This window comes from Grus americana, chromosome 3 (genome assembly GCF_028858705.1).
Source record: "Grus americana isolate bGruAme1 chromosome 3, bGruAme1.mat, whole genome shotgun sequence".
Classification (NCBI taxonomy): domain Eukaryota; kingdom Metazoa; phylum Chordata; class Aves; order Gruiformes; family Gruidae; genus Grus; species Grus americana.
The window spans coordinates 48,482,769-48,499,629 of NC_072854.1; the positions used below are offsets into that span (position 1 = coordinate 48,482,769).

Below are 16,861 nucleotides of genomic sequence, written 5' to 3' on the forward strand. Positions count from 1 at the left end.
TCGCTTTGAGGACAACTGGGTAAGAGAAACAGCTGCTCATCTGAGGAATCCCAGAAGTATCGGTGTCATTGTTCAACTCTTATTCTATGTCTGAGACATCTAATGAGACTAAGAGCTTCTATGTCATCAATAAATACACACTCAGAGCTACAACCCAGTTACAAAACAATGCTTTTGTTCTTATCCTAGGACAAATTTGTCTACATGCATCAACAAAACAAATCCCTGCTCCAGTCTATGGCACAAAATAAACCAGGTTTCTCAGGTAAGAATATGCTGGGATGCACACAGTCAGTGACTAACTGCAGCTACAGAAGATGTCTCAGCAATTCAGCAGCAGAACTCCTGAGAGTGCTCTAGCAGCTACAACTCTAGCAAACGTGCTGGTTTTTCATACCTTAAAAAAAAAAAAAGAAAAAAAAGGAAATTTAAAGCAGCTCTCACCTGTGCTGGTCAGCCATAACCATTGGCATTAGTGTATAAACAGCAGTTTCATTGTCTGTGAAGAAATCAAATTACTCCATTATCATAAAGAAATCTTTCACGTAAAATAAATTAATCTAGCAACACTTATTTACCTTTTAAAGTGTCGACTGTTCAAGAAATCATTCTTTTTACACAGGTTATACACACCTGAAGTTTCTTTATAAAAAGAAAAAGCCGCTATACTTAGAAGAGGTAATTAACAGGATTGCAATACATGAAATTTCAATGTGGCTTTTTTCCTTTCACAAAGTAATAATTACAGAATTTTCAATGGAGCATCAATTTCCTTAAATTGATGATTTTGTTAATTAAGTAAAAGTATTTAAGAAATGTGCACTAACAAAAAAAGTAAATAGTTTATTCAAAAAAAAGGAAATTTCCTCTGTTCCAAGGTGAGTTTCATAATCCTGATACCTATTAGTTTCTAAAAGTCATTTCTTTAAACTAAATTACTCCATAACTATTCATTTTTGTCTCTAAACTTGAATATCTGAATGCAATAAATTTCATTTTACTTTCTAATCAGGTTCATATTCCATGTTTGGAGGCAATGAAAAAAGGCCAGAACACAAAAATGCAAGTCAATGGTGGGAACAGACTGACATTCATCTATATAGTCCTCCTCAGTATTACCGCTGCACATATCAGCACACTGTATGGGTATGATATGCCTGTTTAGGCACTTACAGACTTTCTGGAGTAAGAAACTGTTTTTATAGGATTAATTGGACAAAACTTTAAAGGCTTTAATGTATAATAATTATTATTGATGTGTAATTATTATATTTTCTAGCTTGACACAAACTATCCATTGTTGGGAGTTCAATCTCCACAGACTCCTCAAATAGATGCCAGTTTATGACAGGAGGGACTACACTTCCTGAGGACTGAGGTATATAGTTCCAGGATATGGAAATATAGGACTGTTCTCGTAAAGCTTATTTTGAACTTTTTCCTAAGCATCTTAATTGATCCAAATACCAAAGTTACAAAGCAAACAGAACAGGAAGAATTAAAACAGACCCAAACAAGCGTAGCTTCTCCTATCTTTTATGTACCATGCTTCTATACATTCACTACTTCCACTAGATAGGCAAATTGACATTAACCAAATATTAAACAAAGAATTCTTCAGAGTTACCAAGTGGAGTCAGAGAAACCCTTATCATGTTGCAGCTATGCTATTCATTATTACTCTTTCACAGTGTTCCAAGATTAGGGCTGCTACCCCCTATTTGAAGCAGTCTGTAACTAACAAAAGAAAGAAGCAATGCTAATCTATTACCTTTGAACATTGAAAAAAGATAAGTCATATTCAAATTCAAATCATATTAATTGTTATTTATAAAAAAGTTTTAAAAAAAAAATCTCTGCAGATAGTCATTCTAACCATCATCAAGTTCAAGAATTTGAACTGTCTATAGATTGTTCCTTATGGCAGAACTCTGTGAGCATCAGATAAATTCTAGTGGTGCATATTGGGGATAGAGTTGACTGCTGGGGGGGTGGGAGGGCAGGCCGGGTTGGGAGACAGTGAGCAGACACACGTGGAGGGAGAGTCCTGGAAATAAAATTAAATAGAAACTAAATAAAGATATCAATTGTGGAAAAGATTTGATCACTTTTTAGAAGTGTATCCATGATTAGCTCCCAGTATACACAAATGAAAAAAAAAAATCTTGCTTGAGAATTGTTCCACAAATCGCTTGGCTCTCCAACTGAAACAAAAACCAGAATTTGAGAACGCCAACTAAATCCAGGCATGACACCTTTACGTATTCTCACAGTCATGTCCTATTAAAGAGACACCAAAAAAAAAAAAAAGCTTTAAATATACCAGCACACTTAACTGAAATGCTTAATACTGATCTTAATACAATTTAACTATATTTCAAGTATAGTGATCTAGAAAAAGACAATAGTTAAATATGAGTGTAGCTAGGTCATAAAAGGTGTTTATGGTATAGTTACAAAACTAAACCCTTTGCTATTCCATTAAGAGAATCTACGCTGTGGAGCATATGCAGATTTTCCCAGAGTTCTTCTGTACAGAAATAATTAAAAAGCTGTGGGATTAAGGAGCTTTTGTGCCTATTTTTGTTAAATATTATCCCTATTCACAAACTTATATTGACTTAAAGTAAAAGTACATGACACCAGGGAAAGAAAAAGCATTATATGCCTCATGCACTTACAGAACTTATTTATCTAACTTGCTTGCATTTCAAGTCATTAATATCTAAAAACAAACAACAGAAAAAAGCACACAAAATGCAGAGTCAAAGGGCCTAAAATCTACAGCTTTGGGCTGCAAGACCTAGTTTTCAGGTACTGAGGCTTAACAGTAGAACGCAGAAAATTGTGTCAAGCTCTTAAGTGCCCAGAAAATGCCTGCTGAAGGATACTCCACAAGAGTGATGAAAAAAAATCTATAGTATTTCCTATTGGCAAGGTCAGCTCAGGGTATTCACTGGCATTGGACTCAGGTGTTAATGTTTGCTTTAAAAAAAAAAAAAATCACTTAAAATTCATCATCTAGAATCCTGCCCTGACAAGACACACTTATTATTTTATTTCATAAGAGATATTGGCTTGAATTTGGCAGAGATCGCAATCTAACGGAAGTTTCAGCACCATCTATATAATACCCTAATGGCTACAGCACATGCAAAGGAAGTTAAATACCTGAATTTAGTGCCTTCTTCAGCATAAGGATGTTCAAACATACACCTCCATTTCTTAAGAGGGTACTATGACTCTTAGTTGAAGGATGGAGAGGTAAGCTATATATTTTTCAAATTAAAGACATTAGAATGTACTTGGGAAAAAAAAAAAATCATAATTCAAGAGGCCAGACACAGCACACAAGAAGCCACCAAACCACATGCCATACTAGACTTGTGGTGGTATTTTCTAAGCTCATCCTGTCAGTACATGTTTGGAGTAAGACATTACAACCCAAACCTGCTTCTCAAGAAGAATTTGGACAGGCCTGCATGAATCTAGGGAATGCCAAGGTCAAGAAACACAACATGTAATGAGCTAAAATGTACCCAAAGTTAGATGGCTGTTGAACGGAGGTTTTCTTGGAATAAAATTTGAGAATTCAATGCCATTTATCTCCTTATTTCAGTCCCGCTGTGATTTGTTTCACGTAATTCTTAGAGAATACATAGGATTGACATTCCTTCTGCACTACAGGGCAAGGGAAGTACTTGTTCGGGAGGTCACAGGGCTTACACTTGGCACTACCACAGAAATAATTATCTCTTAAGTGTAAGATAATAATGCCCAAGATAGGAAAAAAACAGCTGAACTCAAATTCAGAATGAATTTGCTTACGCTTGTACTGGAGTAAATTTAAAGCAGCTCCAACTGGCATATGTTATGCTAAGCATTATTCATATTACCATCATTGATTAAACTGGTGCCACTACTACTTTATTTCTGTAAGTCTGAGCTGAAATTAACAGTATTACATCAGTTTTCACTGCTGCCATTCAAGAGCTTACAAGAAGCACCAAAATCTGTCTGAAACTTGTCTGTCATTTTGTGACATTTATGAGCAACTGCACTGGCAGACTCTGAAGCTGTTGACAGGTGACAATAAGGAAAGGGTGTAGCAGCTCAGCGTAGGGGGGAAGTCCATACACAGCGGCCAGGAAGTCTGAACAGGAAACGCATAAAGAAAACCGAATATTACTCATTTTCCTCCACCATTGGAGATGAAAGCTGGCAGACATAAAGTCAAAGACTCGTCTGTAAAAGTAAACCCTGAAGAGTGTAAAATGACAGCACACAACTCACAGAAACTTTTGCATATCTAAAAGCTTTTGCAGGGGTAGTCTTCCCCTAGGCTGGATCTTGCTGGAACACTAAACGACTTGCCATAAGAGGGTGAAGCTGTATTTCTAAGTCCATCCCGATATCGGGTGGCTAGCACCCACGAAAAGTAGTTTAGAGCCAAAAAAAGTTAGGCTGTGACCAGTGACTTACAACACCTTTTCAAACAAAATTCAGCACCACTAAAAAGAAAAAGACAAACCAAAGATTTGCCATCAGTAGTGTACCATCGACGAAGCACCTAACAAAAGATTTAAAACCGGATAAAAAGAGAGTCCAGCACCCCAAACCACCCGTTCGCCCGGGCCCAGGCGCGGCAGCCGCGGGCAGAGGCACCCCGAGCCCTGTGACAGACACCGCCGTCCTCCGGCGGCGAGACGCCGGGGAGAGGAAGCGGACGGGGAAGTCGTTGCTGTTGTTGTTATCGCCGTTACAAATACAAAAGCCCCGCGGAGGGAGGGAGCAGGTTTCCATTATCCCGAGTCGCCTCGCCGGACGGGGCTACGCAACGGCCCCCGGCCCAGCTCAGCTCACCCCCCGCCGGGTCGGGCCGGGGAGGCCGCCGCGGCGCCGGGGCAGACCGCCACCCTGCCGTCCCTCTCCTACCGTCCGGCAGTTCCACGGTGCGGGCGCGGCGCAGGGACCTCGTCAGCCGGTTGAGCTGCTCCATGGCTCTCTCCATCCTCGGGGCGTCCAGCCTGGAGCCGCTGGCGCACACACCCCCACCCCCCCACAGCCGTCCGCCGCCTCAGCCCATCGCGGTCCTGGCGGCGCTGAGGCCCCCGACGCCGCCACCGCCGGCCCCCCCCGCCACGCTCTGCACATGCGCAGCAATGGGGCGGCTGCGCGCATGCGTGGCGGGTGGGGGCGTGAGTGGCGTGCTGTCCGCAGGAAGCTCCTGTGGAGAGGCGGCGGGGCTTTGTTCAGTTTAGTTTTTCCCTAGGGGACAAAAGAACGGGGGTAAATTTTCAAAACCTGTGGAACTGCTTGTTACGGGTTTTGGGAAAAAAAAAATTACTGCTTTTTGAAGTCGCCTCTACTGAGTTACCCTGCCAGTGTGGCCTCGGGGCCTGCGTTTCCCCAGAGCTACGGAGGGTAATGGCGCCTGGCAAACGCACCCGGGCAGGATGGGGCACCTCTGCTGCAATCCCTGCCCTGAAATTGCAGCTAGGCTGCGGTGTTGATCAGAGAAGCCTCAGGCCGGGGGTAAATGGGTTCCTACCAGCCAAACTCTCTGAGCTTTAAACCCAAGGGGTTACTGAAAATGAAAAAGGAAGCACGTAGCAAGGATGGGAAGTGTGATTGACTTTACTAGCACTTCAGAAGAAATGTGGGAAAAGGAATATTTAGGAGCTGTAGCCTAAAAAAAAAGTAAGCATTATTTAATAATAGCAATAATACATAGAGTAAGACATGAGAAGCAAAGAACAAATGTTCATAAATTATTTGTCTTGTTTTGTTTCAGTTGTCACTCCCAATAGCAACAAAGCAGACAAAGCACTTGAATCTAAGGAGAATTTGTCACACTGAGAATAGACTGAGGAAAGATCAGTTAGGTGCTCTCATGTCAGCTGCGCCTCATGAACTCACTCCTAGGCTTGCCAAGACCTCATTGAAATGGACAACTGGAGGACAGGTGGGGCTCAGAAAGAGCAGGCATTGTACCTGCCAGTGCGGGCGAGGAAAACTGGGAGATTTGTTGGTAACTGTGTAACTTAAATTCCAGCAAAAGTGCCAGAACAAAAGCTGCAGGTACCTCAAAGTCAACAAGGAAACAACTGCCAGAGTGAGCCTGTCCTTCTTGCAGGATAATATGTGTTGTCAAGTGTGAAGAAGCATTCAGTGTCAGGTATTTTGGCCTTAATGATGCTTCAGGTGTCATTTACTGTAATCTTGGCAAGCCGGGGAAGTATGGATTACATGAAAATGCTGTAAGGTAATGTAAAAATGGTGGAATAGTCATACCCCAACACGTTGTTATTAACGATCTACGTCCAAATGCAAGGAAGTGTATGGGAATCCACAGGGATCTGTAATGATCTGATTCTGTGTAATGGTTTCATTGTTTCATTCTGAAAGTGAGATAATGCCATAACACGTTCGCATGATTCCAACCTGGAAAGATAAATTGGAGAAAAGATTAAGAATTGGAAAAGGTTCAGAAGGGACAACAAGGACAATCAAGAGATATGGATTGGCTTCCATGTACATGAGAACGGAGTTGGAACTCTGCTATCTGGAAAAGAAACACCGGAGAGGACATAGTAGAAGTAAAAAAATGATGAGTGGCATGGAGAGAGGGGATGGGATCTATTGTTCACTGTCTCTCTGCAGTGACACAAGGGGTCACTGAATGAAGCTGGTAACAATTAGTTTCAGAAGCAAACAAAAGGACATAGTACAACTGTAGTTCTTGCCAAATGATGTGGTGATTGCTGAAAACTGACATAGTAACACTGGGGAAGTTCATGGAATGAAAATCCACAGAGGACAACTAAATACATAAAAGTCTTATCTGCCTCAGGAAGCCCCTAACTGTCTTCAAATTGTTTAGCGCTTTGATTTAGCTTTGATACTAGAAAAATACTCCTAATGGCCGTAGTGGTAGTAGAACAGGTTGTCTGAGGAGACATACAATTAGATAATTTGCAAGAGGAGCATGAAAGGAGTGATGTAGATACATCAATCTTGTGTTGGGATGAAGACATGACTAGATGACCACCTTTAGGAGTCCCTTCCTAAAATTCTATGGAAAACATTAGATGTTTATTACTTATATCACAGTAACACTGATGTATCTTGAACCAGAATCCCTAATCACAATCACAAAAATAAGCAGTTTACATAATATAAAAAATCCAAAATGTGAGGAGGATAATTTTAAGTGAAAATACAGAACTGTTGAGGAGTGACCTGGTTTAGCCCCAGCCAGCAGCTCAGCACCACACGCCGCTCACTCACCCCTCCCCCAGCGGGATGGGGAGAATGGGAAAAACAGAGGCAAAGCCTCATGGCTTGGGATAAGGACAGCAAGGGAGAGGGAAACAATCAACAACAGTACTGATAACAGATACTCACAATGGGTGATAACAGAAAGCAATTTACTATTTTGAAAAAGCAATTTTCTATTTTGAAAATGCTAATAAGCTTAACAACAAATAAAGTTTTATCATTAATGTGTAAATGAGAAACCATTATAAGGCATATACTTACTTATTTGAATGCAATTTTAATACCTGTTTGTTAGATGTGTCTTTCCACTAGTTAGCATTACATGGAATATTGTAGTAGACTAGAAATGATTAGGTGAACCACAATGTCTAGTTCATGTGCCAAATTCAAATATCTAACTGCTTGAGGTTTACTTTTTTGATCAATCAAAAAAGAGGGAAAAGAAAGACTAGTGTCTTGCATCGATAAGATCCTGTCTCAAACTAATACCTACAAGACATGCGGTGGCTAGACTCTAGTCTACTCTAGGAAATTATCAGATGGCTTCCAGTCCATTTATCAGATTAATTTTTCGCAGTGGTTTTTAGAAGATAATTGGGATGTTGATTATGCAGGTGAGACCTGTGAATTTAACACACCCCGATGATGAATGAAAGGAATTTGTGCTTCCTAGGGATCAGTCTTAGCTTACAGATAGCATATGAAAACAGGGTTGTGTTTAAATTCTAGGACAGCCTTTAGCAAAGAAGAAGAAGAAAAAAAAAATAAAGCAGAAATCAAATGGAGAATCAGACTTGGGAAAACAGGTCGCTAACTTGCCCACATATCTTAAAAAACCCCAACATATTATAACACTGCCTGATCTTCAGAAAGCCCCTAGGTACCCGAATGACAGCCTGAACTCCCCTGGTAGATGACATCAGCTGAGGTATTCCATCTAGAAGTCAGTTGATTAAAATATCTGGAGAATGCTAGGAGGACATGCACAGTGAAAGACCTTCAGCACTGGAATTCGTTGTCTCCATTGGTCTGATAGTCTGAATATCAACTTTCGAGAACGTTGCAAAACCCATCTGTTTTCTCAAACCTTTGATTTATTGGTGCTTGAAAAGTATTTTTTAGTTTTAATAATGAATGACAGTATTAAAAGCTGTTGGGTTTATAGCTCTGTAACATGTAAAAGGAATTAAGAGCAGAAAAAAAATTATATATTTTGAATATTATGGGCACATGTCTGGTCAACCTGGCTCAGAAGAAAAGATTTTATTACCTCTGAAAAGTTACAAAGAGAAGCAAGAAGAATGGTCAGTGATGTGGAATGGCTTGTCTATGAGATAAAGCAAACAAGACTAGGACTCCAGTGGGTGGATCCACTGGGTGGATTCCAGTGGACACGATAAAGATTTTTAAATGCTTAAAGTCTTGTCAATGTGGAGAAGTCAACTAGGAAATTAAGTTAACACGCAACAAGCTTAAAACAAATGTGTTGCAGAGGCCAGGGTGCAAAGTGTGTTCCAATAAAAATTGAACAGTTCATGGAGTACTGGGTCATCAGCAGATTTTAAGTGTGATGGGTGTAGGTGCAATCTGACTCAGTCACTGAACTACAGACTTCCACAACCGGGTGTGGAAACCAGGTAAAGAATCACACTCTGCACACCTGGTTCCATAAACTCTGCAAGACGTAAGAGGACATATTCATCACTCATCACAGTCAGACACAAGAAGCCAGACTGGCCTTACGTGGTATGACAGTTCTTGCCTGGAACAGCACATGCTCTGGCATTTGTAAATCCATGCAGATGCCCTTGCCAATCTCTGCAGATGAGCAAATGTGCCTATCCCTAGCCGTGTTGCCAAAACAATGCTTTCTCCTTCCCTTGTCCACAGGGTTCTGCTACCTGGACCTTGCCACACTTTCCTCCTTCCTTTCCAGACCTGCATGATATTGTTGCCAGGACAATATTCAACTGCAGCACTTGTACAGAACACTTTCTCTTAAGTGTGGAGGCTCGGGTGTAAGATGAAAAATGGGTTCTATACACGCTTTTTAGAGCACAAAATGTAAATACTTTTTAAAATATTATGTGAAAAATGTGATTGATTTTGCTGAAATACTTGATGGAGTAGAGCAGCCCTTTTAACAAGAATGTTAGCACAACTGGAGTTTATCACATGCTTCTGGCAGATAATGGAACAAGGAATAGGATATAAATGAGGTGTCATCACGTTATTCATGGTTTTGAAATCCATCCTATGTCACAGTCTACCTCTGCTGGTCCAAACCATTCTATAGTTGTCTTTTTCTTATTTCATTGGTATTAAGAAAGAAAAAGGACCAACTACAGAATATCTCCATACTTAAGTGTTCCTTAGAAAAAAATAGTATGTGAGTTCTATTTAAGTAAAAATAAACAGTATAATGCAGTTCTCCCCTCCTCGGTCTATTTCTGTAGGCGTGTCTGCAACACTTCACACTCAGCTTCACCAAAGGCTGCTGATGCTGCTAATAGAAACAAACAGTATTAGCATGCTATTAAACAGTGACAATCTGTGAGCATATCCAGAGCTTTTTCCTTTTATTCCAAATTTCAAAGGACTGAGGTTGTTCAGGGGCTAAGATTACAGCTTACTCCAGTTTCCAGGGGGTACCTTACTAGGGTAGGGGATGAATTAAATGACCTCTTGAGGTCCCTTTCCTTATGTGTGTGTATGATTCTGGATACACCTGATAGCAGAACCTCAACATGTGTAAATAACAACCATTGTTTGCCTTTGCTCATCATAGCAATCAAAGAGAAAAAAAAAGAAAACTTAAAAATACATGTCCTTTCTAAATGAATGTATTTTGAGACCCTCTGTGAGTGCAGTGGTATTTTAAGGGACCTATTTAGTGGCATCTTTTAAAAGCATCAAAATAAAGGACTGAAACAAACCAGCAGCATTAAGGGTATGCAATCAACAGCAAAATTATATAAATTCTTATGTATTTAGCTTCCAGTTCACTGCTAAACACAAAATATATACAGGGATGCATGTTCAAAAGTTAAAGGATTGTTAAGACAGCAATATAAAATCCTTTCTAAATTTTGTTTTAAATAGAGAATGTTTTACAGTCAACCATTGGATGCACTGTGATCTGCAGTCAGCAGGTAGACAGTGAAGAGATAACAACATAAGCTCTTGCTCATCAGGGAAGATTGTCAGCCAAGCCCCTTGACTAATTTTGCTCCTGCATTTTTTGACCCTTTTTCATCTTTTCTTGCATAAACTCATTCTACTTGCCAAGACGTTCCCAAACAGATAGGACATATAGATGGACATTTGCAGCTTTGAAGCCATATTCTTTCCAATGTAGGAGGAAGAAGTGTACAAGGAAAAGCATCTCCTGAAGTCTAACAACTCCTTTTATTGATGACTGTATAAAAATTCAGGGAAAGAAAATCCAGTGAAGGCCCAAAAGCAAACCGGGTAGTGGTAACATGATGGTGGTGTCAGTGATCGCACATTTCAGTATCACTTTCAGAGGCTGACTTATACTCTAGATACACACAGCTGGTTTGAGAGTTGCATAAATGGCTAAGGGTCTTTCTTTTTAGTAGACTGTAGTAGACTTCATCACCAAAAAAAAATCAGCTCAGCCCTATGAGCTGTTAGTATGTCCTGGGAAATTCTGACTTAAACAGTGTGCTTTTCCAGTGGTATTGCTGCTGTCCATGCCTATATTGACTGCTGTGGAGAATTAGGCACTCCAGGTGGTAATTAATTCCATCTAGTTTAGAAATTGATATTGCACAGGGATGAAGCACCTTCTGAGGTATCTGTAAGACACCTGTAGTAAGACTAGATCTCAAACTGAAAACTTTTAAGTAAATAAAATTAGCTGAAAATAGTAAAATTAGCTAAAATTAGTTACACCATGACGGGTATCATCAATAATACTTCCAAATTGTATTAACTTCCTTGGTGTCAAGGAAAAAAATGTCATCCCAAGGAAGGACTAAGATTCCCAACTTACCACTTTGAGCTTCTAAGTCATTTGCTGATTGAATACAGTCAGCAGAGTTGTCTTCAGTACTGAGATAAGGAGACACTGTCCATTGCGCTCGCATATCTAAGGATGTCATGTTCAACTGCCTTAGAGCAGTTGGTCAAATTTGTCTTTCACAGTGAATTAAATCAAGTCAATTATCAGTTGTGTTGGGTTTGCGTGGCAAGGTTTTGGTAGCAGGGGGGCTACAGGGGTGGCTTCTGTGAGAAGCTGCTAGAAGCTTCCCCTGTGTCTGACAGAGCCAATGCCAGCCGGCTCCAAGACGGACCCGCCGCTGGCCAAGGCCAAGCCAATCAGCACCTCTGTGATAACATATTTAAGAAGGGAAAAAACAAGTTAGGGAGAGCTTTTGCAGCCGGAGAGAGGAGTGAGAAGATGTAAGAAACTCTGCAGACACCAAGGTCAGCACAGAAGGAGGGGGAGGAGGCGCTCCAGGCGCCGGAGCAGAGATCCCCCTGCAGTGCAGCCCGTGGTGAAGACCATGGTGAAGCAGGCTGTCCCCCTGCAGCCCATGGAGGAAGGATGAGGGGGTGTAGAGATTCCACCTGCAGCCCATGGAGGACCCCACGCCGGAGCAGGTGGAGGCACCTGAAGGAGGCTGTGGCCCTGCGGGAAGCTTGTGCTGGAGCAAGCTCCTGGCAGGACCTGTGGACCCGTGAAGAGAGGAGCCCACGCCAGAGCAGGTTTGCTGGCAGGACTTGTGACCTCATGGGGGACCCACGCTGGAGCAGTTTGCTCCTGAAGGTCTGCACTCCGTGGGGGAGACCCAAACTGGAGCAGTTTGTTGAAGGACTGTAGCCCATGGGAAGGACTCATGTTGGAGAAGTTCATGAAGGACTGGCTCCCGTGAGAGGGACTCCATGCTGGAGCAGGGGAACGATGAGAGGAGTCCTCCCCCTGAGGATGAAGAAGTGGCAGAAACACCGTGTGATGAACTGACCCTAACCCGCATTCCCTGTCCCCCTGTGCCGCTGAGGGGGGGAAGGTTGAAGCCGGGAGTGAAGTTGAGCCTGGGAAGATGGGAGGGGTGGGGGGAGGTGTTTTAAGAGTTGATTTTATTTCTCATTCCTCTACTCTGTTTTGCCTAGTAATAAATTAGATGAATTCCCTCTCTAAGTTCGGTCTGTTTTGCTCGTGACAACAATTAGTGAGTGATCTCTCTTTGTCCTTATCTCGACCCATAAGCTTTTCGTTACACTTTTTCTCCCCTGTCTAGTGAATGAGGGGAGTGAAAGAGCGGCTCTGGTGGGTACCTGGCCCCTAGCCAGGGTCAACCCACCACATCAGTCCTGCAAGAGAAACCTGACCCTGGATTTTACAGGGAGTTCATTGCTGTGAGCATTCTCAGGGGAGACCAGAGATAGACTGTGTTTCTTTTCAATAAGATAATGCCATCAAAACAATTAAAAATGTGGAGCTCATGGCATTTATTTTGCTATGAGCAAAGTCTTCTTCAGAGATAAAAATTATTTTCAGGATTTGGAGGAATGCAGATTGTTGTCAGAAAAGGAATGCAGTACTAAGTAAAAATAAAAGCCTTCAGCTCTTTCACTCTCTTTTTCCTCTGTACGTTCTTCACACAGACATACAAAATTATAAGGACTTTAAGCTAGTTAGCCTACAGCATAGAAGAAAGAGAGAAATTGATATTGATAGTTCTGGTTTTAAATCCCCAGAGAAATTTGTGGTATAAAGACTTCATTGAACTTTGGATGTCATTTTTTGTTGCATCTTGTCTGTCATTAGATTGCCAGGTCTTCACAAAGAGTCTTCTCTGGACAGTGCTGATCCAAGCATCCAGTCCTAAATTGGAATTTTTTTTGCATCACTGGCTGCCAAAATATAGGAATGGATTCAATGTGTGGGAAAGCGCATTTCAGCTATATTCTGTTTTCTCCTTTTACCAAAAAACGAGATTCTGCTAAAGTTCAGATTCACTTTAGCAGGTCCTATTCAGTTACTGGCAAACTATGAGTCAGGACTACTTGAAAAAAAGATCAGATCTCTTCAGAAAGGAAAAATATCATTAAATATTTACAAATAGGTAAAAGAGTATTTTTTTTTTTTGTCTGCCACTCATACTGAAGGGACAGATAGCATGGTAGCTCATGTTTCATCAAGGAATAAACTAAAAATCTAACAGAGTATGATATTCTTATGGGATACTCCAGATAGGCAGGCATGATGCGACGTGCTTCCCCCTGCAATCCTGTTAGCCTTGATTCTCTTCCCTAGCAGTGGACTCACGAGTACAATTTGAGTCCTCTCTGGAAGCTGCTCTGCCGGCAGAGATTTTCTTCTCCACTGCATTGCAGTGTTCGGAGTCAGCACATCTTCGAAGTGTGGCTTCGAGCCATTTTTCCTAACAGCCGTGTGCTCCTTGTGGGCTGAGCCGGCTTCTTCTGGACACACCAGCAGCCTGAGGTTGGAAACTGCCTGCATCTTCTGTGCAGGAACTTGCCTGTGCTGAAGATGAGGCTGTGTAACAGAGGACCTTTGCAGAATTATGGTAGGGATCAACTTAATTCACAGAGACCTACTTCATCTACCTTCCTCTTTCCTATGTTACCATCAAAGAACATAAAACATTCACAGAAAACAAGTCTGCACTGCTTTTCCTCTGCTCTTGAGAGGACTGCTCTTATTGCTGGATAGATGTCCCAGACAAGGACTGAGGAAATCAGATCAAGCCACTCCAGACAGAGAAACGTGCATAATGCCAGTGAAAACCATGATGAAGGACCTATACGTGTCTCTGTGAATTCCACTACTAACACAGCTGCCTGTTTCTGCTATACACTAATTCATACAGCTGTATTTTAGTACGTCTGACCATGTAAAATGCTACTGCATGTAGATTTACAGTAACCTTTTCAGGATATATTAGCTGTGTATCATTGGACAGATAGGCTTTATACATAAATACACGAATCCTTGCTTTTCCAGATGCTTTTCAGATTCAAAAATCTATCTTTAGCCTTGTTGTCAACGGTATTGAGAGTAAAAAAATGTAGCATTAAGCTGTTTCACTTTTATCTGTTATCTGGACTGAAAATCAATTGTTTCATTTGCATATCCATCTTAAAAACAATCAATGCAACCTTACTTTGTTGTCAATGGGATTTATAAGACAGTAATAATAATATGGATTATGTCCACATTTATTTCTACTGCAAAATGAAATGTGAACTTGGTTGTGTTCACATTTGAGTTCTGAGCCTCATTATTTGTGCTAGAGGTGGCAAAGCAATACTAATAGAAGCTGTAAGAATAATAACAACAATAATAATTCTCACCAAATAAGCTCTATTATTTCTTTGTCTTGTCTTATTTTTGAGGAATATTATCCTATGTAAAAAGATATTGGTTTTATATTTGCTTAATGGGATTTCTTAAAACCATTTTAATATCTTCTTTTAATGGACAAACTTAGTTCCCTAAATAATGCTGAAAACTATGTTCTAGAAAAGTGCAAATTGTGTATATTTTGAGTGGGTTTCTTTTCATTTTACTGTGACGAGATTTCATCAGGGGAGGAAATTAACTCAGGGAAGGCTCTGAAAGCACTGCAGTTGCTTTGATCCTGCCAACTAGCAGGTGAGTAGTTGTGGGTCAGGACATCAGAGAAACTCCCCATCACTTTTTCCGGTTTTATTTTATCTGCATTGTCAAACTATTGAATTCTTCCCTTCTATTTCTTTCCTGCTTTGCTATATGAATGATACTAAATACTCGTTTCTCTTTCTGAGACTTATGGCAGTGCTGCAAAATAGGTACAGATCTTTATTTAATTTGTTTTAATTCTAATTAGAACTTAAAATAAGGTTAAAAATGTTATTGTCTATTTCTATGACCCACATGATTTACATTGACTCAACAACATTTCTAAACTAAAGGACCATCAATTACAGTTTGTGCAGCATCCATTTCTATTCTCTGTGGAGCAGTCAGTGCCACTTGACGCCTACCTACATTTCCTTAAAGCTGAGTTGCTGAATTTTCTCAGTAATAAAGCATCCAGACTTGCAGATCTATTTTTTAACTCTCTCTTTGTCTAATACATCCATGCTCCTGGTCTGAAGCAACTCTGTCAGTTCTATTATATTTCCACTATATTTCTGCTACATTTCTGTTACATTAATTTTTTGAAAGGAAGTTTTACTGTGCCTCAGAACAAATCCACAGTGCTCAAGGATTAGAGTGAAGATACTTTGAACTGTTTTCATAATGTCATAGCCTTTAACTTTGCAATATCTTTACCGAGGCTTGAAAAGCTTACAACTATGTCTCATATTTAAAAACCAGCATCACTCTTCTTTTAGTAAAACCCATCTTCTGCACAAAGCATTTTTGAGCAGGAAATACCAAGGGATGAGTAAGACATAGACACAAGCCTTTGTTCTGCTAATCCTTATGCTCCTCTTGGTATTAGTCTAGATGGAATCAGCGAAGAGCCAACTATTTAAACATCTGCTTGGGCAATAAGAAGTCGATAATCATTCTGTCCTTGTCTGTCTGACTTTGATGATGCTGTTCTTGTAAGATTCTTGCTGGCTGTCATGTTTTCCCTACTACTTCTTTGGTTAGTTGTGTTTGCAACTTTAGTCTGTGCAGCTGCAGCTCTCTACAGATGTGAGGGGTTTTTTCCTCCATATAATTATGGAAATTTCTTTGTATTTCTAGAACGTGCGTATTTACATTTCTGCAATAGTAATTATGACTTAAGGTACTGTAATTCATTATCTCTGTAATCAAGCAGAAGTCACAACAAGGAAACCTGCAAGGTGAACAATGCTGATATACTCCATTACATCCTGAACAACAACTTAAACATATTCAATGAACGGAGGAACTAATAATTTTGTTGCATTTGTTGCAAATTTAGAGTTTACAATATACCGAGATTTTCATTACCTATCCCTGTTTCAGGTCCTTGTTAATTCTGTAAAAATTGCATTTGGGCTGACACTATTTGCTGTCATTCTAGAATTGATTGTATTTTGAAGGACAAGCAAAATCTATTACTTTGCTCCTGATCAATGAATTTCCTTCCTGGAAGGGTATTAAAACTGCGCTAATTTTAGTTGTTGGAAGACAAGGGAGAGTTCTGTCACTCAGAAATGTTCAAAGGAAGGCAATCTCCTTTCTTTTCTCAAGCGAATAAATGAATGAATTATATACACATGAGAAAACACATGAGAAAACATCTATCCTTACTTAACACAATAATAACTGAAGATAAGTGATGTGCTGTTTGTCTGTTACTTGCTGCTGATGCTGTACAGGTGGAACTCCCCTTGGTATCCCAACCCTCCTGTAAGGTATCGCTGTAGAAGCTGTTGGTGCCTGTGAACAAGCTAATAAATTACCAAGAGAACATCAGAAAGTTTCAGATAAATGTCCAAATTACTTTCCAACTTTGCATCAACATATTGGAAGTTGCAAATTGCTGTCTAAGAAAGAAACTTCTACTTTTAAATCAGAAGAATATGAAGATGTAGCCTCATGCTACAACACCATCCCTGAGAT

The 16,861-nt window shown here is 40.4% G+C and overlaps 1 protein-coding gene across 3 annotated transcripts in view; it reads right to left on the bottom strand.

Annotated features, from left to right (window-relative positions):
- HACE1 (HECT domain and ankyrin repeat containing E3 ubiquitin protein ligase 1) overlaps window positions 1-5,122 on the bottom strand; it is a 53,326-nt gene extending 48,204 nt beyond the window's left edge. For all 3 annotated transcript variants that reach the window (XM_054820349.1, XM_054820350.1, XM_054820348.1), the window contains exons 1-2: window positions 4,936-5,122; window positions 445-499 (exon numbers count right to left, since the gene is read on the bottom strand). In XM_054820349.1, coding sequence (XP_054676324.1) covers window positions 445-499; window positions 4,936-5,011 — 131 coding nt within the window. In that variant the 5' untranslated portion in view covers window positions 5,012-5,122. The remainder of the gene's footprint in view (window positions 1-444; window positions 500-4,935) is intronic.
- Window positions 5,123-16,861: the final 11,739 nt, after the last annotated feature.